General features: G+C 44.6%; 3 protein-coding genes and 1 long non-coding RNA gene across 8 annotated transcripts; 2 read left to right on the top strand and 2 right to left on the bottom strand.

Annotated features, from left to right (window-relative positions):
* Positions 1–1,254: 1,254 nt before the first annotated feature.
* On the top strand, positions 1,255–5,982 carry si:ch211-171h4.3 (serine/threonine-protein kinase SBK2). Of its 2 annotated transcripts, XM_046418066.1 has the most exons (5): positions 1,255–1,509; positions 3,442–3,586; positions 3,680–3,882; positions 4,027–4,188; positions 4,429–5,982. In XM_046418066.1, exons 1-5 carry the CDS (start codon positions 1,504–1,506, stop codon positions 5,056–5,058), a joined length of 1,146 nt encoding a protein of 381 aa, XP_046274022.1. In that variant the 5' UTR covers positions 1,255–1,503; the 3' UTR covers positions 5,059–5,982. The 2 variants fall into 2 exon arrangements, with proteins under 2 accessions (XP_046274022.1, XP_046274021.1); XM_046418065.1 differs by having other exon boundaries at positions 1,256–1,509; positions 3,442–3,882.
* Positions 4,839–9,692, bottom strand: LOC124074797. Of its 2 annotated transcripts, none has more exons than XR_006845919.1 (3): positions 9,395–9,692; positions 7,945–8,048; positions 4,839–4,977 (listed from the first exon to the last, which is right to left on the bottom strand). It is a non-coding gene; the product is annotated as an uncharacterized LOC124074797 (long non-coding RNA). The 2 variants fall into 2 exon arrangements; XR_006845918.1 differs by having other exon boundaries at positions 9,407–9,687.
* Positions 9,693–11,238: 1,546 nt separating this feature from the next.
* necap1 (NECAP endocytosis associated 1) lies at positions 11,239–16,477 on the bottom strand. Its single transcript, XM_046417504.1, has 8 exons — positions 16,321–16,477; positions 15,273–15,373; positions 14,917–15,021; positions 14,693–14,774; positions 14,450–14,558; positions 13,710–13,857; positions 13,381–13,474; positions 11,239–13,296 (listed from the first exon to the last, which is right to left on the bottom strand). Exons 1-8 carry the CDS (start codon positions 16,458–16,460, stop codon positions 13,242–13,244), a joined length of 834 nt encoding a protein of 277 aa, XP_046273460.1. The 5' UTR covers positions 16,461–16,477; the 3' UTR covers positions 11,239–13,241.
* Positions 16,418–25,422, top strand: LOC124074504 (epsin-1-like). Of its 3 annotated transcripts, XM_046417501.1 has the most exons (12): positions 16,418–16,436; positions 16,759–16,831; positions 17,441–17,584; positions 17,686–17,788; positions 18,322–18,477; positions 18,892–19,020; positions 19,262–19,382; positions 19,469–19,644; positions 19,938–21,135; positions 21,582–21,716; positions 22,151–22,312; positions 22,832–25,422. In XM_046417501.1, exons 4-12 carry the CDS (start codon positions 17,720–17,722, stop codon positions 23,365–23,367), a joined length of 2,682 nt encoding a protein of 893 aa, XP_046273457.1. In that variant the 5' UTR covers positions 16,418–16,436; positions 16,759–16,831; positions 17,441–17,584; positions 17,686–17,719; the 3' UTR covers positions 23,368–25,422. The 3 variants fall into 3 exon arrangements, with proteins under 3 accessions (XP_046273457.1, XP_046273458.1, XP_046273459.1); XM_046417502.1 differs by lacking the exon at positions 16,418–16,436 and having other exon boundaries at positions 16,693–16,831; positions 17,441–17,567; XM_046417503.1 differs by lacking the exon at positions 16,418–16,436 and having other exon boundaries at positions 16,697–16,831; positions 24,982–25,422.
* Positions 25,423–25,714: the final 292 nt, after the last annotated feature.

The following is a 25,714-nucleotide window of genomic DNA, read 5'->3' as shown; positions in this document are numbered from 1 at the left end:
GACCGTTCAGCCGTGAATGACACAAAGTTACACCCGGTGACTTGCATAATGTCGGCGTGTTGACATGTGACCTCGGGTGGATGATCTCACGCACAGACCGACTCGGCCTGTAACCCGACGCCAGGCCTCCGGTCAGCGCTGTGCTGTTTGGACTGCGGCCGAGCGCTGCAGCCCCCAGAGGGTTCTGGGTTTTAGATGAAAATCCTTTAGCTGGATAGAGAGGAATACGTGTTTTGTGTGCACAGAGTGAGAGCGACAGGCGATAATTCGCTGACTGACGGATCACAACAGCTTTGTGTCGTCTGGACGTCACGAGAGGAAACGACACGCTTCCCGCGTTTTCCCTCTGCAAAGAGGACCTGATACAACAATAAACCTGTTAAAAACAACAGCAGATTGTAGTTTTATAAAACTGCATACTGAGGTTCATTATTTTAGCTCCTCAATAAATCATAAATTATTTGATGTTGTTCCTCCTGTTGCCAGACCACCCAGCAGCTCAGTAGGTGTATTTGTTTGGAGAACGAATGAGTGAATCTGTGCCACACAGAGCAAATGTATGTCATTTACATGCAACAAAACCACATTTACTCATCAACTTCCTGAACAATCTTTCACTTCTGTCATTCCTGGAGGAACGACGTGCTTCAGCCACTTCAGCCACTTCCCCAAAATGATATGTGTTTGGGGTCAAGTAACAAAACCCAGAAAAAAACCTGACTTTAACTCAAGCTGTCGCTGTTCCTTTCCTGCTTCCTTTTAATCACGACCACAGTCTTTCCACGGCCTCAACAAAGTTCTTATTACTGCAGACAGAACCACAAAGCTCTGCTGACCTTAACGAAGCAGAGTCGTCACTTTAAGCCAAACCACAGCACTCATTTGAACTCAAACCCTGAACCTGAATCAGTGATCTAACCAAGCTGTGCTACTGAAGCCTGATTGTGCTGTTCAGTCCAAACACACACACACACACACACATGTCTGTTCGTACTCAACATGTGCAGAAACCCTGACCTAAACATGCCCTCACACTCATGGAATAAAACTCAAACCGGTCTTCATAAAGATAGAAGTACACACACACACACACACAAGCATGCAGCACATGCAGTCAAAGTAGGAAGGAAGACATTGATGCAGAACTGAGAGATGTAAAATAGGAAGAACACACACTTTCTCTCCTTCACTCTCTCTCTCTCACACACACACACACACACACACACACACACACACACACATACACGGGTGACACTCGACAGGGGGAGGAGTGGTGGTGAGGACGGATCACTTTGGGATAAAAGTTGCAGCAGCAGACGTGAAATCCTCCATCGAGCTCGTCGCTGCTGCAGAGTGTGGCGTTCGGCGCTGAAGGTGGAGAGAAGACGGAGCAGGTGGGGATCCGAGAGGTGTTTCCTGACAGGTGCACCTGCTGAGTGAAGATCAGGACGGAAACTTACATTTACGACAGAGTCTGGAACTGAACTGAACCACAGCTGCAAAATGACAGTAAGTCGAACCCGATTCCCCCACACAAAGACCAGCTTGACTTTTCATACACTAAAGGGTCAGTCCGCTCAGTTTGAGAGCAGGTTCTGAGACGTGTTTCAACTGCTTTCTAATGATAGCATGATGATAATAATCCCAAATAAAACTGTCTGCTGTTATATGTGTACTTTGGATGAACTGACCCTTTAAATAACACTTATTTATCAGATAGAATCAGGTAGAATCTCATGTATGTGGAGTGTAATCAATATTTACATCTTTTTTAATATTTGTTTAAATTCAGGAATTGTGTCTGATGTGGGATTCGACTTGAAGTGCACTGTGATGCACATTTTAAAATACATTTGTTTAAGTGAAATCTTTACGCAAATGACAGAAATTTGAGGTATTTTGTTGGAACATTTTTTAACATTTATTTTACCACTGCAGTCCTGATGGGCTTTTGGCAGCCTGTAAAGTTCAGATTAAATCAAAGTAATTCCTCCCAAAGATAATTTTTGGCATATTGATTACACACAGGTTTTTGCATTGACATTTGCATTAACAGGTTTATTTCTGGATGTGTGCCAGTGCTGACGGAAGTGTGTGTGTCCCAATACACTCTTCATTTTCTCTCTTACACACACACACACACACACACACACACACACACACACACACACAGAACATCCTGTCATTCATCACACTAGTGTTTGTGGTCCACAGATCCATTTCCATGTAGAGGACATCATCGGGACATTTATCCCTCACACACACACACACACACACACTCACACCTTGTCTTACGTAACGCTCAGCCCACAGTCCCAGCTGTTGGACTCGCTCTGTGCTGGCTCAAACTGGTGTCACCTCCTCTTACACTCGTCTAAACCCGAGCAGCTCCGAGCGCGTCGGCTATGCTGCTCACTGAATACCCCCTAAAGACCTGCTGGTCCGCGCCGGGCGCCCGCCGGACGCCATTGCGCACACCATCAGCACAATCTGAATGTTTAACACAGATCTGAGCTGGAATCTGGTACAGATGACAGGCACAGGTACAGGTGCTCACCTGTACGGCATTTATTGCCAAATTTACGTGTACATCGAGTAGTCATTTGACGGCTGTAGGTCTTAAAAATATTTGTTTCAGACTGACACGAACGGCTCAGTGATTAGAGAACCACACAAACACAAACACTCTGAGCTTTAGAGTTCAGCTTCCTCTGAGACCAACAGGTTTTTGTATTGGATCTCATGAAAATAAATTTTACTTCCAAATTAGTCAAACTCTGCATTGAAAACACTCCATGATTGTATGTTTTACATGTTAACTTTTATATTTTAAGCTGAAAAATCTGCACATTTGATGATAAAATCTTTGAGTCCTGGTGTTTTTTGATGTGTGAATGAATGAAGAGTCAGCAGGAATTCACAGTATCTGTAAACCGCACGTTTGCGGCTCTGAGTCGTTCTCTAATGAGCTGTAATGAGCTGCCTCATGCCTGCGTGTACGGTGACACCAAATCCCAGCCAGAGCCCGAGGGGGCCAGCTGTGGTGGAAACAGCAGCGTTCCAGCAGACAAAACAAAAATCACTGTGTGTGTGTGTGTGTGTGTGTGTGTGTGTGTGGTGGGGGTCATGAGGCTATTAACAGACATGTTTATACCCGAGGATCAGCGTTACCAGCATCGCCACGCTGACGATCATCACAGCAACAGTTGTGTCACATTCCACAGAGCTACAAGAAGTTTCACTCTGAAAAGAAGCACTCGAACCACTCGGATGTTGTTTTTATTCATCTTACACGCAGCAGAAACATTCATAGTTATTGAATGATTGTCTGGTGTTTATCTTATTATGGCACCAGCTCACCAAACTCGGTCTTGGACGTAATATCAGAACTGTCTTTTGTTCGCATCCAGCTGATGATCTTAATTGTGTGTATGGGTGCAGGCTGCCACAAAGCTTCTGGATGAGATGTGCCATCTGACGGCTCAGTCTCTGACCTCAATGGACACGTCGGAGCACTTCAAGGTCCTGAAGCTCCTGGGAGAAGGCTCGTACGGCCAAGTCATGCTGGCCGTGCACAGGAAGAGAGGTGAGGAGGTGGACGTTGACGCTTTATTGTCTCGACGCACCACACGTAAAAAGAGCTGCGGGGTCACGTATCCTTCCCTCCTTCGTCCTCCAGGCACTCCGATGGCTCTGAAGTTCTTCCCTCGTGAGTCCACCTCTCTTTTCTCTTTCCTGAGGGAGTATAACCTCTCTCTGTCCTTCTGTACTCACCCGTCCCTGACCAGAGCCCTGGGAATCGCCTACTCCACACCTTCACACTACGTCTTCGCCCAGCAGGCAGGCCTGTTTGGCGACCTCTTCGATGTCATCTTGCCTGAGGTACGCATTTAATGCAACAGAGTAAGTGAGAGAAAGGATACCAGAGGAGACCCAGCCCTTCTCTTCAGGTTCCTTTTTCTCTTAAATACATTTTCTTCCCATCACAGTGTGTCTCACACATCTGTCTCCTTCATCATCCATCAGGTGGGTATGGAGGAGGACTGCTGTCAGCGGGTGGTGTCCCAGCTGTGCGGCGCTCTGTCCCACCTGCACTCTCTTGGTTTTGTCCACAGAGACGTCAAACCGGAGAACGTCTTCCTGTGTGACTCGGCCTGCCGTTGGGTCAAACTGGGAGACTTTGGCATGGTCAGTATGAAACGTATCTGGTAACGTTCTGTCCTCCAAAAACAACGACATTAAGTCATCTGCTCTTTACGCTGAAGTGACCCTGTTGGTTGTAGTAATAATGACAGGGGCCAGAGAGGAAGTCAGTCCACATAGGGAGAGGGTTGTGGTGGGTGGAAGTATTTATTGGAGATATTTGCTGACTTTTTTTATGTTTCTTTGTTTTATAAAATTGACATATAAGTTAATACTCTCCACCAGGTGAAGGCCAGGGGCACCAGGGTCCCGGAGGTCTGGTACAGCTCTCCTTATTGCACCCCTGAGGCCGAGATCGCTCGCGAAAACGAGGACAGCTGGGGTCGTGTGAATGACGCCGTCATGGGGGACGGAGAGAAGAAAAAGAAGTCGAGAGTTTGGGTGTCTGTGGAGCCCAGCACCGACAGCTGGGCGCTGGGGATCCTGACCTACGCCATGCTCACCGGTGGTCATCCATGGGCCGAAACAGCCAGCGACTGCCACGCATACCTGAAATATCAGGAATGGTTTGACAGGACAAAAGGCCCTGACGACGAGCTGGACGTGTGGGCGGCGCCACGGGGCGAGAGCTCACAGGACGCGGTCGATTTGATTGGGGCAGAACTCGGAAAGAAAGGCTGCGCACCCACAGCTCCCCAGTTTGCATGTTTCACACCTCTGGCCTGCTCCTTCTTCCAGTCGCTCCTCGACCCGAGGCCCCAGCTTCGAGGACGACCGGAGGACGGGCTGAGTTTCCTCGGAGGAGACTGGGTGATGGAGAAGGAGAGGGTCCGACTGGAGGAGGTGAGGAAGAAGAGCAGAGGGAAAGGAGCCATCAGGAACATGAAGGAGATGGAGGGGAGAGGAGAGCGATAAGGCAACAATGTGTTTTATCAAGGATATGCGATGATTAGGTTTGATTTATTAAGCCTGACTATTACCATTCTTGGTTATAGTTTGACAAACTTATTTCGTGTGTTGTTGTCGTGATTACTGTATGTGACTTTAAACTGAGTATCTTTAAAATTGGGACTGCTGATCAGACAAAACAAAACATTTGAAGACCCACAGTACACTTTAAACTGCGAGAGGGAATTCAAATGAAGCTGAGGGTTTGAGAGCTGCAGTTGGAAGGTGGTGATGGGGGAAAATCATTTCCCACATCCTCCTCAAGCAGCGAGGGAGGCTGCTGTGAAAAAGTCCCCTTTGTAAAATGAAAACAGCAGGCTTTATGGGAACTCTGGTTTTAATTCTGAGAAATAGTTGGACTGTGGCGGGCCAGTCATGGTCTCGTTTAAGCTTTGGAAATCAATTAATTCCTACTCTTAATCCTTTTTGATGGGTGAAACAGATTTACCGTAATTTCGGGACTATAAGACGCTACTTTTTTCACACGCTTTGAACCCTTGAACAATGATGCGGCTAATTTATGGATTTTTACGCGCTAACGAGCTGCATGTTGCCAATACATTTAGCCTCGTCACATCAGAACAATCAAAGAGAGACTGAGAAAGTGTGTGACAAAGTAATTCAGTTCAATTCCAACACTGAAGAAGACGCTTTTAGTGGTTTTAGTGCGCAGGAGGAAGATGAAGATGCTGTTACTGTGTTACAGGCACTGGCTTATATTCAGGCGCGTTCAAAGTCCAGAAATTACCGTATTTGTATTTTAGCATGTTAGCACTTAAACTGAAGCTGTTCGCTCTCGCTGCAGCACTTTATAAACTCTTTTTATTTTGTATAATAAATGTACACTGTCAAATATATGAAATATAATGCTGTAAATTCAGTATTACATAATATCTTTCATGTACTGCTGACATACATAAAGTATTAAGATATACATATTACAGATATTTGCAGTTCATAAAATATATTCATTTTCAATAAAAGTGTTTATTGAATAACATAAAATGGTTTGATAGCACGATGAATCATTTCATGACTTCACTTTGCATCATAAAGACTAAAATCAGCCCGAGCTCTGCAAATAAACTGATTTTTGAACTGATTTTTAATTATGTTGACCTTACAAAACGATCTGGCTTGCACATATCTCAGTAATGTCTTTGTAAGATTATACTCCAATGCAGATAGATCACACACACACACATGAACAAGCGTGCACAGACACACACAGCGAAGACCATCTGCAGAGCTTCGCCAGATGTTTTCAAAAATAGATCCACGGTCGTAAATTTGACACTACAGCCTTTCAGCACCATGTATGTGCCGGCGGCCCACAGCTCTGACCCGCCAGCCTCGCAGTCCGGCCAAGTCACACACTGTTTCTCATGCCAGTGCAGCTGGACACACACACAGACAGCGAACATGGATCTCTGACACTGACTGCCCTTTGAAAGACGTTGATTCACTGGTCACACAAACAGGCGGGCATTCAGAGCAAAAAATAGCATTTAAAAGCAACTGGGGGCTGCAGAGAAGATTAGAGGGCAGGAAATCCAGTTTGTTGACTTTGAAAGTTTCGCAATGCAAAAACTGTTTTATCTGCTGAATTACTTGCCGACGCTGCACTTTACCACCCGAAACAAGATAGCTGTGTGCAATGTCTTTGGGGTACTTTTCTTTGCCCCGGTGTGTGAATTATGCAAAATTCAAACCCAGGTGTCAGGCATAAGCCTGCACACACTATATAGACAAAAGTATCCAGACACACCTCTTTATGAGGCTGTTTCTCAGGGTTTGGACTCGGCCCCTGACTTCTAGTGAAGGGAAATCTTAATGCTTCAGCACACCAAGACATTTTGGACAATGCTATGCTTCCAACTTTGTGGCAACAGTTTGTTGAAGGCCCTTTTCTATTCCAGCATGACTGTGCCCCAGTGCACAAAGCAAAGCTCCATAAAGACATGGTTGGATGAGTTTGGTGTGGAAGAACTTGACTGGCCCACACAGAGCCCTGACCTCAACCCCATCCAACACCTTTGGGATGAACTGGAACGGAGATTGTGAGCCAGGCCTTTTGGTCCAACATCAGTGTGTGACCTCACAAATGCTCTACTGCATGAATGGGCACAAATTCCCACAGAAACACTCCAACATGTTGTGGAAAGCCTTCACAGAAGAGTGGAAGCTGTTAGAGCTGCAAAGCTGTCTGTGTGTTTAGACGTCATTAAAGTCCCTGCTGGTGTGATGGTCAGCTGTCCCAGTACTTTTGTCTACATTGTACATCCAGATATGCCAGTTATCTGTGGTTAAACTATACAAATCATGAATGTCAGGGTCATAATGAATGAAAAATCCTCTGTGTAAAGTACTGCTGGAACAGAGTTGCCACTTTGCAGTCTCTTTGAAACCCTCTTCTTATATTTAGATATTTAACTGCATGCTTGCTAGGTTATCATGCAGATTTGTTTGCTCACAGTCATATTAATGGACTCCATTTCCCATGCTGCGATGGTGGCAGGGCTGGCTACTGTATAATCTGTTTGCCAGATAACATTTGATCTTTGACACATCTATGGAAAAGGCAGAGTCTGCAGAGTTACTGGACGATGAGGTCAGAAGGAGAGAAAGTTAGCAGCGACAGACCGCAGAGCGCTGAGCTGCTGCCAGGTCTAATAAAAACCACAGGAGTTGTAAATAACAAGCCGAGGTGAAAACAAAAACAAAAAAAAAACTGCAGTAGGATACATCTATTCGGCCTATGTAAGGGTGTAAAAGCCGCTTGTGCCCTCTGATCACCTTAAAATAGAAATATGACACTTTAAGCCAGCGGTGACATAGAGTGACAAGTCTTACTGAATTTTCCAGGTTGTGGTCCAGGAAACCCCACTTAAAATCCCACCGATCATCGCTGGTCAAACATTGGCTGGATAAGAGGCGAGACCATGCTGTCTTTGATGCTGGAAATAAAAAAAGCAGATTTAAATAATCTTTGCATTCCCAGAAATGCACTGAGGGTGAGAGCTGTGACCTGCTGAGGCATGAGGGTGACTTTAATTAAATACAGCAAATATGAGGAAAGATGAAGCCCGGTTTACCCGATCCGCTCTTCATCATCTTCACATCACATGCACTGATACAGATCATGTTCAACCAAATGCAGCCTTGTAAATCCATTTTTAGTCACTGCCATATCTTGGATTCACATGGACGTGTGCTTGTGAAACCCTTTCCATGTCAGCTGGATAAACTCAGACATGCAGCACTTGGTCTCAAAGCTGAAAACAAGGCTTTAGTTCCTGAGAAGTTGGCATTTTGTAGATACAGTTTGCCCACACATGTATGGACACACATACAACCAAGCTGGCAATAATTTACCCTCACACACACTGACTCACCGCCCACAAGCCCCTGTGACAAACACACACACACACACCGTAGAGGTTCAGGTTTCACTGAAAACTTCATAGAAAAAACTGACTCTAACTTTGACCTTTGACCTCTCCCTCCCCACTCGGCCTCCTGCTTATCGTCTCAAACTGTCTCTGCTGGTTTGAGCAAACAACCAAGTCCTGATGCTAGTAGAAAGTGGCAGAGCTGAGATGAAGAGATCATCTGTGAGGAGGAACAAGTCAAGTTACGTCCCAAACCTTCCTCAGCCAAAACTCATGAATTAGCAAGCTTGTTAAAGGGAGACAGTTTGACTGCCGGATCGCATTTGGGGAGCAGGTCCGAGGGGGGACGCTGGACTCTTCCCATCCAGACTCCTGTCCTGACATTTCACCTGATATGTTGCATTATCGCTATGCGTCTGAAGTATGTCAGAGTTGTGTAACAGTGAGTGTGTGTGTTTGTTTGTTTGTTTAGCCAAAGTGTCGGTGAGAAAGTGAGAGAAGAAAGGCTAGACGACAGACCATCTGGCAGAGGATTTTATTAAGAAGTCAACATTATGAGTGTGACAGGCTGCAGTTTTATTGGACAGACAGGGCAAATCCCTGTTTGCCTGGGTTCAGGACTTTCACTAATGTTAGAATCTATGTTACTGGTCCTGCTGACAGGTAAAAAGAGGCTCACTGTAGAGGTGTTGTCACGCATCAAACCAAGGACTGAAATACCCTCAAACACATTTTGAGGACTGCTTTCAAAATCTCTGTACATGTCTGAAACAGACGATCTGAAAGGTGCTCAGAAGTTAAAAAGTAAGACGGGTTTCAACCGTCCTGGCCTGACTGAGCCCTGCTGAGATCAGTAAATTAGCATCAGGGATTCTGCGACGAAAAGCCACCATCTGGCTCAAAACCTCTACAGTTTTGTTTACCTCCTGACCTGAAGGGAACGTGGAGTTGTGCTGGCGCTGCAGCCTCACAGCAGCACGGGAACACTCACGGGTAGCTGATTTGGACCTGAAGGGGACAAACAGTTCTCCTGTATTGGGTACATGTCGTTTTCTGACCGTGACACCGTCTCTGGGCGCCTGCTCCGAAGTCTTCGCATCGCAGCCTTTGGCCAAATGAAAAATTTATTTGTCTATTTATTTTATCGAGCGCTGACGTTGGTATGCAGCTTTGAAAGTGATGCCAAGCTGAGATTAGACTGCCTGCCAGAGGGTTCAGACAGACAGACGGACAGACAGCCTCTGTGATAAAACCACAGTCCTGAATTTGCAGATGGCAGAGAAATTTTCATCATTCATTAGCGCCATCATCAGGTCAAAATTTTAATGTGTCCAGAGCTTCAGTTTGTGACCGAATTCCTGCAAAACAAATGACACATCAGCCTGATGCTAAGTAGCAAATGTTGGCAGGCTAACGTGCTAAACTGGGATGGTCTGAATAACATCAGCATGTTAACATTGTTAGTGTGATTGTGTTGGCATGCTGGAGTTAGCATTTAGCTTAAAGCGCTGCTGTTCTTAAGCAAAGCTTCGTGGACCCAACAGCAGTGCTGCAGACTGTCCATTCAAACCGAAAACAAAGGAGACAGCAGAAATTAAAAACCACAAGCAGGTATTAAATTTTTTAAAAATCCCTGTTTTATCCATGAGGTTTTTGTGAGGGGAGCTGAGTTTGTACTGAGTTACATGTTGGGCCTTCAAATCTGATCTCTAATTACACTAACAATGACATACGGGAAAGTTTTCTGGAAAGGGAAACAAAATCTTCAGGAAGCACACGGAGGTGTCAAGCGTGTGCAAAGTCCTGAATGCCTCCGTAATGTGTGTTTGGATCCGACGCAGACCCGACTGAGTCCTTCTGCCACGTGTGGTGCTGTTTTAGAGACATTGGTGTGGGTTACAGAGCAGGACGTGACCCAGATCAGTGGAGCAGTGCTAATCTCACACACACACACTAAAGTTCACTGCAGCACATTTAGACAACACACAAATCTCACTAATCTCACCTGAACAAACACGCATCCACAGAAGAGTCCGACCACACGTGATCAGACGTGTTCTGCGGCGTCACGCTTTTGGTCGGGACAAAATGGCCTCCGAGCTGAAGAGAGGCGACAACAAAACCAGAGGAAGATAAATGGAGTTCCTAATGAAGTTCAGGAGAGGCCAGTGAGACCTGAACCTGCCGCTGGTTTCCTCTTCTCGCCCTCCGTCTGTCCGTCCAGCTGTCTGTCGCTCTCTCTTTCAGTCTGTCAGCAGGGCTAAAATGTCCTGACCTCACACGACGTGTCTCACTTCGACTGTGGCTGCGTCTGGTTTTTACCCAACTAACCCTAACCGACAGCCTTGTATTAGCACGACGGCTGTGGAGGAAATATTTAAACCCTTTATTTACGTAAAAGAAACAATAACACAATGTAAAAATAAATACGTAGATAAAACACATGATTTTACTTGAGCAAAAATAATGTGACGACGAAGCCAATCTAAATAAATAAAAAAATAAATTGCAAACTGGTCAGGGGAGCCCCTAAAGGCCCTTAAGGGTCCCTGGACCTCGTGGCATTAGATGGCTCCCCGCACCAGAGTTTTGGCACCACCTTCAGGACTGTTAACAGAATGGAAACAACTCTGATTGTAACTGTAAGAAATATCATTTCTGCCACAGCAGTGTGAACAGTTTGAACGTGAATTCATCCCTGATCACTCTTTGCTGTTTTTGCAACCATTTGTATTAAAAATAAGAACAACACACATCCTTTGAAAGGATTTATTGCCTCTTTCTCATGAAACTGGTCACAAATCAAAAGTGTTAGTCCTGTGGTTTTACATCCAGAGTGGAATGAGTGAGAAATGAAATACATTATAATATTTAAGCCAGCAATATGTAAACACAACACACATATCATATATATCAATCGGCTCCATTTCTTAATGCCAATCAAATACAGTGCATGAGATTAACCTTAAACCTTAACGAGATAACCTTAAAAATCTCTGCAAAGAAAGCTGATCACAATCGATGACATTCATCAGAGGAAGTAAGACAATCATTTTGTTTGTCCCACCTTCAGACTTGTGTCTTCACATCAACACGGGTCTCATTTTACAGTCTGAAAGAAGCCACATGGGGATGACAGTTTCAGGAAGGTTCTTTCCTTTACGCAGAACGTTGTTTAGTGTTAAGTAAATTAAAGGAACTGTTCGACATTTTGGGAAAATAAATAAACAAGACACAATGTGTTGGCTAGTGAGACCTAGAGGTGCTGGCAGGCACACTGTGTTCAGAACCAGATTAGCTGTTTTTATGCTAAGCTAAGCTACCCAGCTGCTGGCTCCAGTTTCAGATTGAATGCACAGACATGAGAGTGGTATCCATCTTCAGACGCTCAGAGAGAAAGCAAAAAAAAAGTGTATTTCCCTAAAACGTTAAAATAGTCCTTTAGCTTCCAAATTATTTCCTCAGATAGTCTGAACCTGCCGTCAAAGCTCCCGGTTTCAGCCTCATGTCGGACAGGTTCATCATACGGAACCCGTGCTGTAAATTCCTGCACTGTTTGTTGTGATATATCTAATTCTTAGCTTATTTAATTCTTTTAAAAACAAAGCAGTAAAAGTATGTAAAATGTAGGTAACCGACAGTAATGAATACATGTCTGGATTTGGCTGTTGATAGAACAAAACAAGCCTGCTGAAAATGAAGCATAAACACAAATATGTAAATTGTAAACATAAATTTATAGATTAAATACAGCAGAGAGGAATGTTAACGTTCCCCGTATGTTTCAGTGGATACGTCTTGAAATGTTTTACCTGCTGTGTCTCATCCCACTTTAAGTGAGCTCAGTGATTTCATAAAGTCTCTAAATACTGTACAGAGGATAACTCCTGATTCCTGTGGAGAAGATTTGGATCCTGGACAAAGTGATTTTCATGTCCCGTAAAGCAAAGCTCATCCAAACATTTTGAGGTTGCATCTTTAAACTCAGTTGTTTTAAAGAAACTAATTCAGAGACGTGTGGACGAGGCCTCGATTCACAGTGTGAGGGTGTGGGAGTCATTTCATCTCCCTGTTCAGCCCAAGGATTCTGCTTTTCTTGGTGAAAAACTAAAACTCTTGCAAACGAGGTAATACTGTTATGTGTCTGGAACTATTATTTCTGTCATATTTATATTTAATAAGTCAGAGAAACTGCTGCTGCGACTCGAAAACGATTCAGGAAAAAGATGAAATCTCCATTTCGGTGGAAACGGAGTAAAACAGAAAGGCTTATGAACAAAAACAAGATTTAAGTGGCAACTTGAGGATGTTTGATTTAGTTAACGCAGCCCTCACTCTTCAGCTTAACACTGCAGCTCTTTGCACATCGTTCTCAGCAGGTTACAGAAAGCTCTCGTGCCTTTTGTTGAGATGCAGTGCTCTGCAGTGCCTGCAGGGGGAGCTGCTGCAGAGACAAAAACCTTCTACTGGGAGGCGATGCAGACATTTAAGAGGAGCTCAGGACATCACACGTAGCCCTTAAGTGTTATAGGTAATGGCTTTAACACATTAATGCTTCATTTCCTGCCAAGATTATCTGAAAGAACTTTGATTCTTTCTGAACGAAATGATGCCATGAGTTGTTTCTACAGCTCTGTGATGTTTCACGTCTCTGCTTTGGGATCAGTGTGAGGGAGTTAATCTCAGTGTGACGCACAGGAAGCTACAGACACAGATGCAGGTGAGATGGAAATCACGATCGACGTCACGGCCGACGTCTCAAAACTGGATCCAGTTTCCCGTGTCCTGTGGTCGCGACGGTGGTGGAACGGAGCTGAAAACACATACGGTGGTAATGTGCGGGCGTCCATATACTTTTGGCCAAACAAGTGTATATTACAAGAAAAAAGTGGCCTACCTTGCAGGAGCAGAGAAGTCTCCCCACAGATCTGAACCGGGGTTTGAGTGAACCACTGTGTTAGAGTTACTGCTGTCGAGCTCCAGCAGGCAGCCTGCCACACACCGAAACACACATTTCACTTCACACAGCCTCAAGCTCTAATACGTCTATGACTCATTCAACCAACCAATTACCACAGAGTTTAAGGAAACGGGTTAATCCTGGCGGTTAAAGCTGCACAGTTCTGCAGGTCTTACCTGCTCTGTTCACGACTGATGTGAACTACTGACACACAAAAACATGAGCTACACTACAGACACAGTCAGTGCACTGACAGGGCCACCAACCTGTCGCTGTGCCGCCCGTCTGAGGGACTATGTTGTGATTGGATGAGCCTGATGAAGTGGGCGGGGCTATCTTGCCTCCGGGTGGTGGTGGGAGAAGTCCAAACCCTCCTGAGCCCTGTGGGCGGGGCTTATCCCTCTTTTTACCTTGCTAGAGACAGGAAAACATCTCAGATGCTCATGAAGGACTTAGGAGTTTACGTGCTGAGTTTCACCCATCAGTTTCTATGCATAATATTTATTTTAATCTGTGTCAACATACACTTTAATTACATGTTTACGGTTATTTTTATGTCTTTGCACTTTATCCCGTGTTTTTGTTTCACTGCTGCAAAACCAAATACCTTTGGGGGACAAATGAAGTGGCTGAGTGAGTGAGAAAACTTGTGATTACACTTTTATTTAAAGAGTACAAATGTGGTACTGAACAGAAAACTGGCAGCTAAATGTAAATTCTGACTTGACTGACTTGTGAACCACAAATTGTCCTCAGGGCTTCAGACCTGCAGTTACACTTGAGCTCCATTCTGAGTTACAGGCAGCTGGAACTCATTTTGAAGCCTGCTAAATGAGGTGACATTTCTGATTTATTATGACCATTTGCAGGCTAATTCAGTTACAAAGCCACTGACTAAATGATAATTACTCTCTATACTCGCCAACAGTCTCATTCTACTTTTTAAATGTTTCGAAAATGCAGTAGAAAAGCTGGACATTTTGATGTTTGACAAACTGATTTTCACCCCTATGTTGAGTGTGATGGTCTGTCCCTCTTTAAAGCCCAAGTCCAGTTTCGGTCCTGAATCTCCCAGCTGAGCGCTTTTACTGATTTCATTCTCCTGTTTCACCCATCTGCAGGGAGGCCGAGACGCACATCAGCACAGACACAGAAATAAAACCATGCACGTCAGCACCTTTCAGAAAAACTACAGCATGCGGTTTTCTCAGAGACGGCGTTTTGTTTTCAGTCACCATTTTACACTTACTTGAAATGGTCCTGCAAAGCGACGTTGAAATCAAAAGCGTCCCCCCGGTCTCCGAAGCCAACACCTATGAAAGCGCTGCGACCTGTGATGAACAACAGCCAACGTGAAGTTCTTCAAATCCACACGCTTAAGGGGGGATTTAGGGCCTTCAAACAGACATGCTTAATAGATGGTTTGGAGTTGTGGAGACCAAAATATTAATTTGCAGTCATTTTCACGCTCACCGTTGTCATCCTGTATCCGCAGAACAAAGTATCGGCTGGAGTCGCTCACCGTTTCCACTGCAATGCCGGGATACTCCTTAACTGGTGCCTGGGCAAACAGCTCCCCTGCAGGACAGGAGGGGAAACAAATGCAGGCAGAGTAAAAGACGTGCAAATAAAGTGAATCATTCAGCAATCCAGTTTCTGTCCTCATTGAAGCTGGAGTCTGTTTGGGATACACTTTGGACAGGTCACCAAGGCATCACCGAGCTAACGCTGGGCTGGGAAAGCAGCAGCCGGCAGCTCTGATGCTGTAACATCATGCTGAGGGTCATGTGACAAGAGTTTTAAAGAATATAAACACACTGAAGTCCTACCTGAGACCTTGTCCTCCAGTTTGATATACGCCACTTTGCCCTTCGCTGTGATCCTCATTCGACCAGACCAGTCTGGAGTATCCAGCTTCCAGTCCGCTGCCCTGTACGCAAACAGGGCTTTACCACAAAACTTAACTCATAAAAGCTGATATATTTACTGTACGTCACACTGATATTCATGTATCAGCTATCTGTTTGACAAAGAATCTGTTGTGATTTCAATAACCAGTGTGGTCAGTTAACAGATGTGATCACCCAAGACAAGCCAAAGCCAAAGCTATTGATTTGTCAAGTGGCAGAGCTTGTTTTTCTCAAGAAACTATGACTTTACTAAAAAAAATAACTTTTTACTAAATTATTACTACACAACTGTCCAAAGGAGAACTGATCTCTTAAACCAGTGACTCCTAACCTTTGTCATTTGTTCTTTAGGGGTTGGAAACCACTAACTAACTACACGACACAAGATTGTTTATTAATGTACATGAATATAAAGCAGATAAACATTCACAGTTAGACACTTCAGCTCTTTTCAGGCCACAGTCTTTAAGCCTGCCGACGGTGTTTACATGCTGTCGCAAATGCATGTGAATGTTTACCGCCGGGCAGACGCGAAGTTTTAATCTGTGATCAGAAGCGCAAACTGTCCAGGCGGTTAAGATGTTTCTCAGCTGAACGGCTTCACTGTGTAAAGAGCACATCCAAGCTGTCACATAAGCCAGGAGTGGGAAGGTGCTGGCACATCGCCGGTATCGACCCGGCATGATGACAAATACCCCCGTCACACCTCATGACAGCTCAGCAGCACGGAACAACAAAGCGACAGAGAAAACCAGCCTTTACATTCAGCTGTGGCTTTAAAACTGGAAGCGTCCCTTCACCTCCGGCCGGCCAAAAACATAACATAAAGCCAGTGTGCCCTTTATCCGAGGTCTGAACGCACGTACAGGCAGCGAGCAGTGAAAGTGAAATGCCCACACCGAGCGACTCCCAACACCGTTAAACCATATTTCACAGCGCCGTTAACGAGTCACGGATATTTATTTACCTGTACGAGCGGTTTGAGGCTCGCGGCGGGATGCGATAAACGTTGACATCGGGCTTCACGCACAGGATCGACTCGTACTCGCCCTCAGCCGCCATCTTGAATCTACTGTTATTGAAGTGGGAGTTGTGGTTGTGACTCATTTATTCAGTTCTTTTTTGAGGGGGGGTTGTGTGTGTGTGTGTGTGTGTGTGTGTGTGTGTGTGTGTGTGTGTGTGTGTGTGTGTGTGTGTGTGGATTGCGACGCTAGCCGAAGCTCACTCCTTTTCCTTTGCCGTGTATTATAAATGCTACTTTATTATAATGAAGCTCCTATTTTTTTAAAACGTCCCTGTAATTAATTTTTTTTTTCAGTTAAGAAATGAAATACGCAGAATTGGTTTACAGAATGTGCATTTAATTCTGAAGAAGAATAATAAATAAGGGGGCGTGGACTTGCAGGTGCTGAAAACTGCGGAAGCGGAAACCGTCGCGTCGTGTCGTCTCCTCGAAGATTCCTGACCATCGGCTCGGGGTTAGTGCTTTATTTTTGCTGCAGATGCACAAATTGCGGTCGCATAGTAACACACGACCAGTCGGTGTTATTCTGAACCAAATGCAGCGTCTGTTTCACGAAATATAACACTTCCTTTGATCGCTAAAGTTGTACATTTAAGATGGTTGTTGCTGGTTTAGCACCGTTGCTCGACCGTTAGCCATATTGACGGCTGCTAGTCGTCTTCAGTCGCTGTCCGCGGTCCTGAAAACACGATGCGTGGCTCCTGACAGATACGTTACGAGCAATCACGTCGACATACAGTTGATATGACTCAGACTAGTCCTTTATGTGCAATGTAAGGAGGTTTTGTCTTGGATTTCCCCACATCAGCCTCAGGATGCTGGCAGCTAACTAGCTTGTAGCCTAGCCAGATAGCTAACCTAGCTAGAAGACTTGTGTCTGGTGTGTCTGTCGCAGTGATTAACGTTATAATAATGTGACGTTAGCTGTCACACACGGCAGGTGTAGGCACGTCTCATGTCCGGCTTTGCAGTGACGCATTCATAATTGTCTGCTCTCCATAGTCAAACAATGCCAACCCATGCCTCAGCTTTTTTTATATTGACTGCTGGTTTCTCCCTGCAGCTGCGGGATCTGGTCTCTGACATCTCGAGACGAGCCAATGCAGTCAGGGGGGAGAGAAAGCAGCAGGATGTACGCTCACTGAACCAGCAGCTGCACTCAGGCAACATAAAGTCTTTCAGGCACCACAGTAAGAGTTTACAAACGGTATGGGAGTGTTTCTGGTGTCTGATATTTCGTTTAATCGATTCTTCCCCTGCAGGTGTCTGTAAACATTCATCATTGTTAATAAATTTTCTTTGAATTAGATTGTGGAGGTTTGACTCCCCATCCCCAGACAGCATGACGTCCTCTATGCTCCGCCGACAGCTGAAGAACCTGGTCCAGAACTACTCTGAGGCTGAGGTCAAGGTAAGAGAAACTGAATCAAGGAGTGAAGAACTTTGTGAACTCTGGAAAATAAAGTAAATGTCTCTGTAAGTGTGGCTCAGGATGTATTTAAAAATGATTTTTGGGACATTTTTGCTTTTATGAGATAGAACACAGTAGAGAAATGAAAGGAAAAGAGGGAAGATAGATGGGGGACATCCAACTCCGGTCCCTGGCTATACGCAATCCTGAAACACACTTTAAACCTTTAGGCCTCTAACACATCCAACAACTCTTCTCTTAAATCCTATAATGACAGGTTTTAAAATGTGGAATGTTTTCAAAATGCTGATCAGATGGAACACGATTAGTGATTACCTGGCAGAACATAATACTTATCGTTTTTATTGATACAATGAACCGAGTTAATGGCAAAGAAGAGTTGCTACACTGCAACAGGTGTCACATTTTTCAGCTGTGAGTCTTTTTGTCACAAGCTGGCATCTCTGACCTTTGGACTGCTGCCTCCTTACATTTCCTGCACACTGATGTTTCCTTCTTTGCTTGTTTTGCAGGTGAGGGAGGCGACATCTAATGACCCATGGGGTCCATCCAGCTCGCAGATGGCTGACATCTCTGATCTGACCTACAACGTCGTGGCCTGCAACGAGATCATGACGATGCTCTGGAAACGCCTGAAAGATGACAAGAACTGGAGACACATCCACAAGGTAACATTAGCAATTCACAACAAGTCTCCCACTTTGTGTTCAGACTGGTTAATTAATTTGCCTTTGTAAAATAAGGAATATGTCAATAGAAACTATAACTGATTACGAACATGAGCATAAAGAGAAGAGAAATTAAGAATTGATTGAAGAGTTGCTCAGCTGTGGTCAGGGAGGATCACGTCTAAGGTGAAGGATGCTGAATTGACAAGGTCCAGTAAGTAATATGAGCCCAGTATGAGTCTGCTGTGTGATGTGGACCTTTTTAATAAGCACCATGTTTCAGCTAAATTCCTCTGATATAGAATTAAGCAGCAGTTTTAAGCTATTCTGGCTCAGATCAAAAGTATTACCATAAAACCATTACACATTTTTTGTCTCACATTTTGATTTGTTGTCATGCTTTTTTCATGCCAGTCGCTGACGCTGCTGGAGTACCTGTTAAAGACCGGAGATGATCGCGTGCTTCTCAAAATGAAAGACAACATCTACATTGTCAAAGCTCTCACAGAGTATCGCTTTGTGGAAAAGGATGGCAAAGATCAGGTGATACACACTTCCTGATGATGTCCACAGCTCGCAGTCCTTAAGTGTAACGATTAAAAGGTTGCATGCGGTGCATTAATTCACTAAGGAAGGAAGAAAATGTATTCAGTTTAGATTTTATCCTGTTTTGAGACGTTTACCATTTGGGGTTTGTTTCACGTTACGTTTGTCAGACTTGGTTAGTATTTTTCTCTAATGCTCGGAGTCAATTCAGTGTTTAATGTAAGCATGTCCCTCCCAGGGTGCAAATGTGAGAGAGAAGGCAAAGGTTGTCCTTGTACTTATGGAGGATGATGACAAACTAAAAGCAGAGAGAGACTTTGCGGTCAAGACTAGAGAGAAGACGTCAAAAAGCTCTGCAGGTGAGACCTTCTGTCCCAAAGTATCACTGCTAAAAGCCCATTGTTTCAACTGTTTCAGCATAATTTCTTTCTTTGTTTTCATCCAGCCTCATCCACCGACACCGTCAAAGATCCCACCTACAAGCCGTGCTATGTTCCTGGGGCCACAGGGCTTCCATCCTTAGACAACATTCCCTCAGTCGCTGACTTGACTGCTTCTTTCGCTGCCCGCAAAGAGGAGCGTCTTCGACAGGAAACTGAGAAGAAAGAAGCGGAGCGGAGGGTAAGTGCAGAGCAAGTACAACACTCAGCCACAGCAAGTGGCTACAGTAGCATCAACACTGTGCCACTCCTGCTCACTCTTGCATCGTTTTCAAATCGTATAATGGTCTACCAAAAACTGATGTGTAGAGGGGATGTGGGGATACTCATAATTACCAGATATCAATTGCATCTGATATGTGGAGTTGAATTGATTTGTTCAGTCATGTGTAAACAGGAGGGATTTACTTACCCTACTAATTACATGTTTAGTAAGTGTTTGTGTTTACATTTCATATTGTAATATACTGATAGGCCAAGATGAGTGAAGAGGAGCTGAAATGGGAGGATGCAGGCAAAGGCAATAACATTAAAGAAGCTGTCTGGGGCCAAGATGAAGCAGAGGAGGAGGATGGGAAACAAGATGCATGGGGAGCTCCTAAACAACCTAAAGAGGCCACAGATCCATGGGGCACACCTGCAGGACCTGACACAGCTGACACACCAGCTAGCAGCGACCCATGGGGGGCTCCGAGTAAAAGTGATGAAGATCCATTTGTTGCTCCAAAGAATGGAGAAGATCCTTTTGCAGCGCCAAAAGATGAGCCAGATCCATTTAGTGCGTCAAAGGATGACCCTTTCAGTGCACCCAAAGACAAAGAAGATCCGTTTGCTTCTCCGAAAGACAAACCGGATCCCTTCAGTTCGTCCAACAATGATACATTCAACGCTCCACAAGATGATCCGTTCAACGCTCCACAAGATGATCCGTTCAGCGCTCCAAAAGATGATCCGTTCAATGCTCCAAAAGACGATCCGTTCAGCGCTTCAAAAGACGATCCGTTCAGCGCTCCAAAAGACGATCCCTTCAATGCTCCAAAAGACGATCCGTTCAATGCTCCAAAAGACGATCCCTTCAGCACTTCAAAAGACGATCCGTTCAATGCTCCAAAAGATGATCCGTTCAACGCTCCAAAAGACGACCCTTTTAACACCACAAAGGATGATCCTTTTAACACCCCAAAAGATGACCCATTCAGTACCCAAAAAGATGATCCTTTCACTGCACCAGCATCAACACCCCCTAAAGAGGACCCATTTGCAGCACCATCATCATCTAAAGATGACCCCTTCAGTGCTACCACAACACCACCTAAAGAAGGTCCGTCCTCTGCACCAACTAAACCTGCCCAGGATGACCCTTTCGCTGCACCAACAACACCCCCTAAAGAGGACCCTTTCACAGTGCTATCCAGCCCAACAAAAGATGATGCCTCAGATCCCTTCAATGCCCCTCCTGTGAGCTCTCCGCAGAGCAGTGCAGATGCATGGGGAGCCTCTGCTAGCTCTCCACCTGCCAGTGGGTCAGATCCCTGGGGGGCCCCATCTGCTCCAAATGAGACAAAGGGCGGAGATCCCTGGGGGGACGGGACAAAGGCCTCCTCACCCATCGATACTTCTGATGGTTTTGGGGATGCATCCAAACCAGACAATGACCCATGGGGGGCCCCAGGTAAGGAAAAACAAATCAGTGCTTGAGCATGAAGATTCATTTTTGGAACTTGGAACACATTCATCTTTTGAAATATTCCAAATGTCTCCAAAAGTTTACGTAGAAGCTTTTCAGCTTATCAGAAAATTTAAAACGCTAAGCAGAAGTACTCACTGTGGAGTAAAGTAGCTTAAGAATGAGGAGAACATATAAAGCAACACTTCAGCCTTCCGTTTGTCACAACCATTCAAAATCAACACATCTGGAGATACGTGGTTTCCACTAGATGGGAATTGAATGAACAACTGTAATCTGAAGGGTAATTTTGACTGCGTGACTGAAGTTTCTTAACTGCTAAAGAAGGCTGTGTGGTGGAAAAGGATAACAATGATTTAGGTCACATCACACATATCAAACTTCTGCTGTTTTGTCCTGATGGAGCTTGCATGCTGTGTTTCCCCATATAGCCACAGCTCCCGCTAACACAGATGATGCTTGGGGTTCACCTGCTCCTCCCTCAGACTCCTCCCCATCTAGTGACCCCTTTGGAGATGGAGCATCTAAGAAAGGTGATCCCTGGGGAGCACCGAGCAATGGGACAGGTAAGCTGCCTTACAATTCAGACTCTGTCTGAACTCACATTTCTGCATTTCATCCATTATTCATAACCATGAAGCCTCACTGTCTCCAATAAAATGCTCTGCTCTTATTAAATCAACTAAATCTTTGCTCTCAGTCTGCAACAAACAAATTCTGCTTGTCTTTAATAGAAGTTAATGCCAGCTGGATCATGTGCCTGCATTTGTGTTTGTGTACATTTATGTGTGAATGTGCCCTTTTCTTGTCCACCACATTTCATGGTCATTTGCATGTGTAACCATATTCCTCCATTAAACCTCCATCTTCCCATCACTCAGCAATCGGCTAACAATCATGATTAATTAACCTTCTCTTCCGCTTTACTCTCTTTTCCTCCCTGACCTGCCCCTAAAGAAAACACCTTTTAGAGTAGAATTGGACCTTTATTTTATTGCAGGAAGACGAACGGCGCAGGAAAAGGAGACATATAGAAAGACTGCTTCGTTTCTTGGCTCTGCGGGGGCGTCGCTTGTAGACTTGGATGACCTATTTTCTTCTAACCCCAAGCCCAAACAGCGCCCCCTCGGCAACACACTCGCCGCCCAGACACAAGCCATTGGTAAGGGCAGAAACAGTGCTTCCCTCTGGGTGAGAAATGCCATTTTTGACAAAGGATTCATGTGGAATTATTTGTGGTGCGCTTGAGTCAGATGGATGCTTGATCAACTGGAAAATCACTGGCAAAAGTAAGCCCTGGTGATGTTTCAAAGACATTCCCTTGGTGTTCAGCTGAAGTCTTCAGAGACAGAGACAGAGACAGAGAGGGGGCTGGGGACAGTATGTCTCATTAATAAATATTTATCAATAGGTTTATATGGAAAAGCTTGTCGTGGTCATGTGTTTGCCTAACCACACCTTCTCTGTGTTCTCGTTGTAGTGTATAGACGTTGTGTGTGTGTGTGTGTGTGTGTGTGTGCGTGTGTGTGTGTGAGCATAGTGAAATTTAGTGCATATTAACCAGCAGATATTTGACTCTTCTCACTCCTCTCTCTGCTTCGCTGGAATACTTCAAACTGTATATCCCCCCCAACCTTCCCCTCATTCCTCCATCCTCCTGTTACTGCTCTTTATTTCCCAGATGCTTTTAAAGCCAGGGACATGCCATCTGGCCCTGTGGTCAGATCAGGGGCTGTTGCAGGGTTGTCCCCTCCTGAACCCCCATGCTGCCGTCCTTTTGGCTCCACCCTCGGTACCTTCTTTAATGCACCTCCTTACACCTTTGGAGCTGTCAGTCTTTCCAGTGAAACTCCCCTATTTCAGCTACCGTCCCATACTGTGGTGGCACCTCCTCCTGGTTCAAATATGCTTCATGCTGGTCAGGTGGCCCCTGTGTGTTCAGGAACTGGAATGGTACCCTCTATCATGAAACCCCTCTGTGGAGGATTGGAAATGGGGCAGTCTGGATCTGTGCCAGGGAATCCCTTGATAGACCCTCTTTTAGTGGGACCTGGAATGGTCCAGTCCAGTTTCTCTGGAGGAAATCGCCAAGCAGGACCATCTCACTTGGGAGGATCCACTTCACAGGACGGGGGTGGAATCCTCTTCCAACCACTTTTGTCCTCAGGCAGCGAGTTGGGCAAGACGTTGAACAAAAACAACCCATTCCTCTTCTGACAAGTCGACATGTTCTTGTCTGTTAAAAACCAACCAAAAACCACTCTGGGTAGTTTTACATGTTGTAGCCTCCTAAGTCTGTCAGGGCTTTTGGATTGTTTTCTGATTTACCTTCCAGGCAGCCATTAGTTTCAGATACTTTCATTATGTTATGGAGTTTCTGTCATCATTTTTACCAGCCTGACAATAGTACTGAATGGTCCTGAATGACATGTCAGAATATCCTTGACTGCAAAGAACCACTTCCAAAACTCTTCATAAAGGTTATGCAAGTGATGTCACAATAGATGGAGGTCAGCATGTCTAAAAGTCAGTGGCAACGTGGTTAACGTTTCTGAACTGCTGCAATGTTAGCGCACAGCTCGAATTTGTGCGAAAACAAAAAAAACAGGATATCAGGCCACATGTCAGTCACAAATGGTTCTTTGTTAAGCTGTTCAGTCCAGCTACCTTCAGGTGGTTTTACACATGGCCTCCCCTTCTAAAAGCAGCCATGTTGGCAGGTGTTTTCAGAGTCCCTGCTCACCACTAAACTAACATGCTCTGAAATCCTTACTTTGACCTTGATGGACTGAAGTCAGTGGCAGCCTAGAAGGTAAAAAAAAAAAACCAAAACAAAACAAAAAAGCAGCATAAAGCAGTGGACAAATGGACAGTACTTACATGTATACAACAACTCAGGCTAAAACATGCAAAACCACTTTAACTAAAGCTCGTCAGCTTAGACTCACCCACCCCCTGACATCTGCACATGTCCAGTTAGTATAATAGGCATGGTCTCAATGTATGCAGCGTAATATATTATCAGTGTATTATTTGAAATGAACCGGTCCTGTTCTTCTTCATGCACAAGTCTAAGACGCAGAGAGCAGCAGGTGTGAGTGTCCATGTGGAAGTACTGAAGCATTAGTGTGTGTGTGTTGTGTGATTCTGTGAAAACATGGACAGAACTGCTGTGGGAAAGACATCACTGTAGGATCTCATGAAGTGTGTGTGTGTGTGTGTTTGTACAAGGCCGAGTGTGTGTGCAGTATATATTGTGCTGTTGTAAATAGTGGAAAGTAATCACAGATAAACCTTGAAATATACAGTATATCAGAGTGTTACAATCACAAGTAACTATTTATTGATTAAGTTATTGATTAATTTATTGCTTGATTATTTATTGATGCAACGATGCAGCAGTGGCCTCCAACAAAGACAAGTTGAGGTCAACTTCCCTTACAGTGACGTCATCAGACAGGCCCGCCTCATGGGATTGATCACGTGATGTGAACTCGATTGGCTTTCTGATCTAATCTGATCCGGCCGTTCAGACGCTGCGTTATCAATCAACTCAGACACCACTGGTGGCTTTCTCATCCCTCTTTAGCTTCGTAGTCATCCTGGTTTCCTTGTGTAGTTTGTTGTACCTGCTAGACAAGAAGCAGAAATGTGTTGTTGTTGATGTTTAGCTACAGAGTTGGCTAAATAAAAACCGAATTTGAGCATATCAACCTCGTTAAAGTGCATGCTGTCTGAGTGTGTGTATGTGTGTGCGTCTGCCTGTCGTGTGTGTGGTGTGGGAGAGGAAAGAAATATTTCATCACATATTTGCTGCAGTTCTTCATGCAGCTCTACAGACAGCTGCTGTTTGTGGCTGAAGGTGCATAGCAGGATTGATCACAGTGTGTGAGATGTGAAAAGAGCTGAGGGAATGGAAGGCAGCCTGAAAACAGACGGGACTGACGGGACTCCTGAGAGGTCACACAGTTTGGAAATGTTAGTATTCTTTGTGTTTCATGGGCTTGTACACATCTTCTGTGTATTTTTGTCTCCTTAAAATGTGAACACAAGTGGACCGAAAGGAAGTGTCGCATCAGGGAGCTGCAAGAGGGAAAGACGGAGACGAAAAACTAGTCTATAACACCATTATTATTACTACCATTATTTTCTGAAATTTGATTTTGTATGAAATGAATTTATTTTGCTGTGTATTTAAATCTAAAGCTGTGTTGTAAACTGTGACAGTATGCAGTACATTTGAGAAATTAAAAGAAACGTTAGTAAGTGAAACGCTTTCTGTTGTCCCTGTTTCTGGTCAGCACTGTGGAGAGTTCAGCACATCTGGATATTTAGAGTAGATTTTCTTCATTCTCAGTTCATTTATTAAGCTTGTTCTTTTTGGAGGATTTCTTTGCACTCAGCGTTTTCTCATAATCCGTGAAGAACTTGCGTGTTGTTACCACAAGAGGGCCTTGAATCCACACGTTCACACAGGATATTCAGCATGAAAAGATGAAAATATTTACACATTTATTGCTAATTGATTTTTCATGTAGGGAGTTTATGTGATTTTTTATCCACT

The sequence above is a fragment of the Scatophagus argus genome, chromosome 17, assembly GCF_020382885.2.
Source record: "Scatophagus argus isolate fScaArg1 chromosome 17, fScaArg1.pri, whole genome shotgun sequence".
NCBI classification, from domain to species: domain Eukaryota; kingdom Metazoa; phylum Chordata; class Actinopteri; family Scatophagidae; genus Scatophagus; species Scatophagus argus.
Note: the sequence above shows the minus strand (reverse complement) of the source record. Positions and strands in the feature narration are given on the sequence as shown.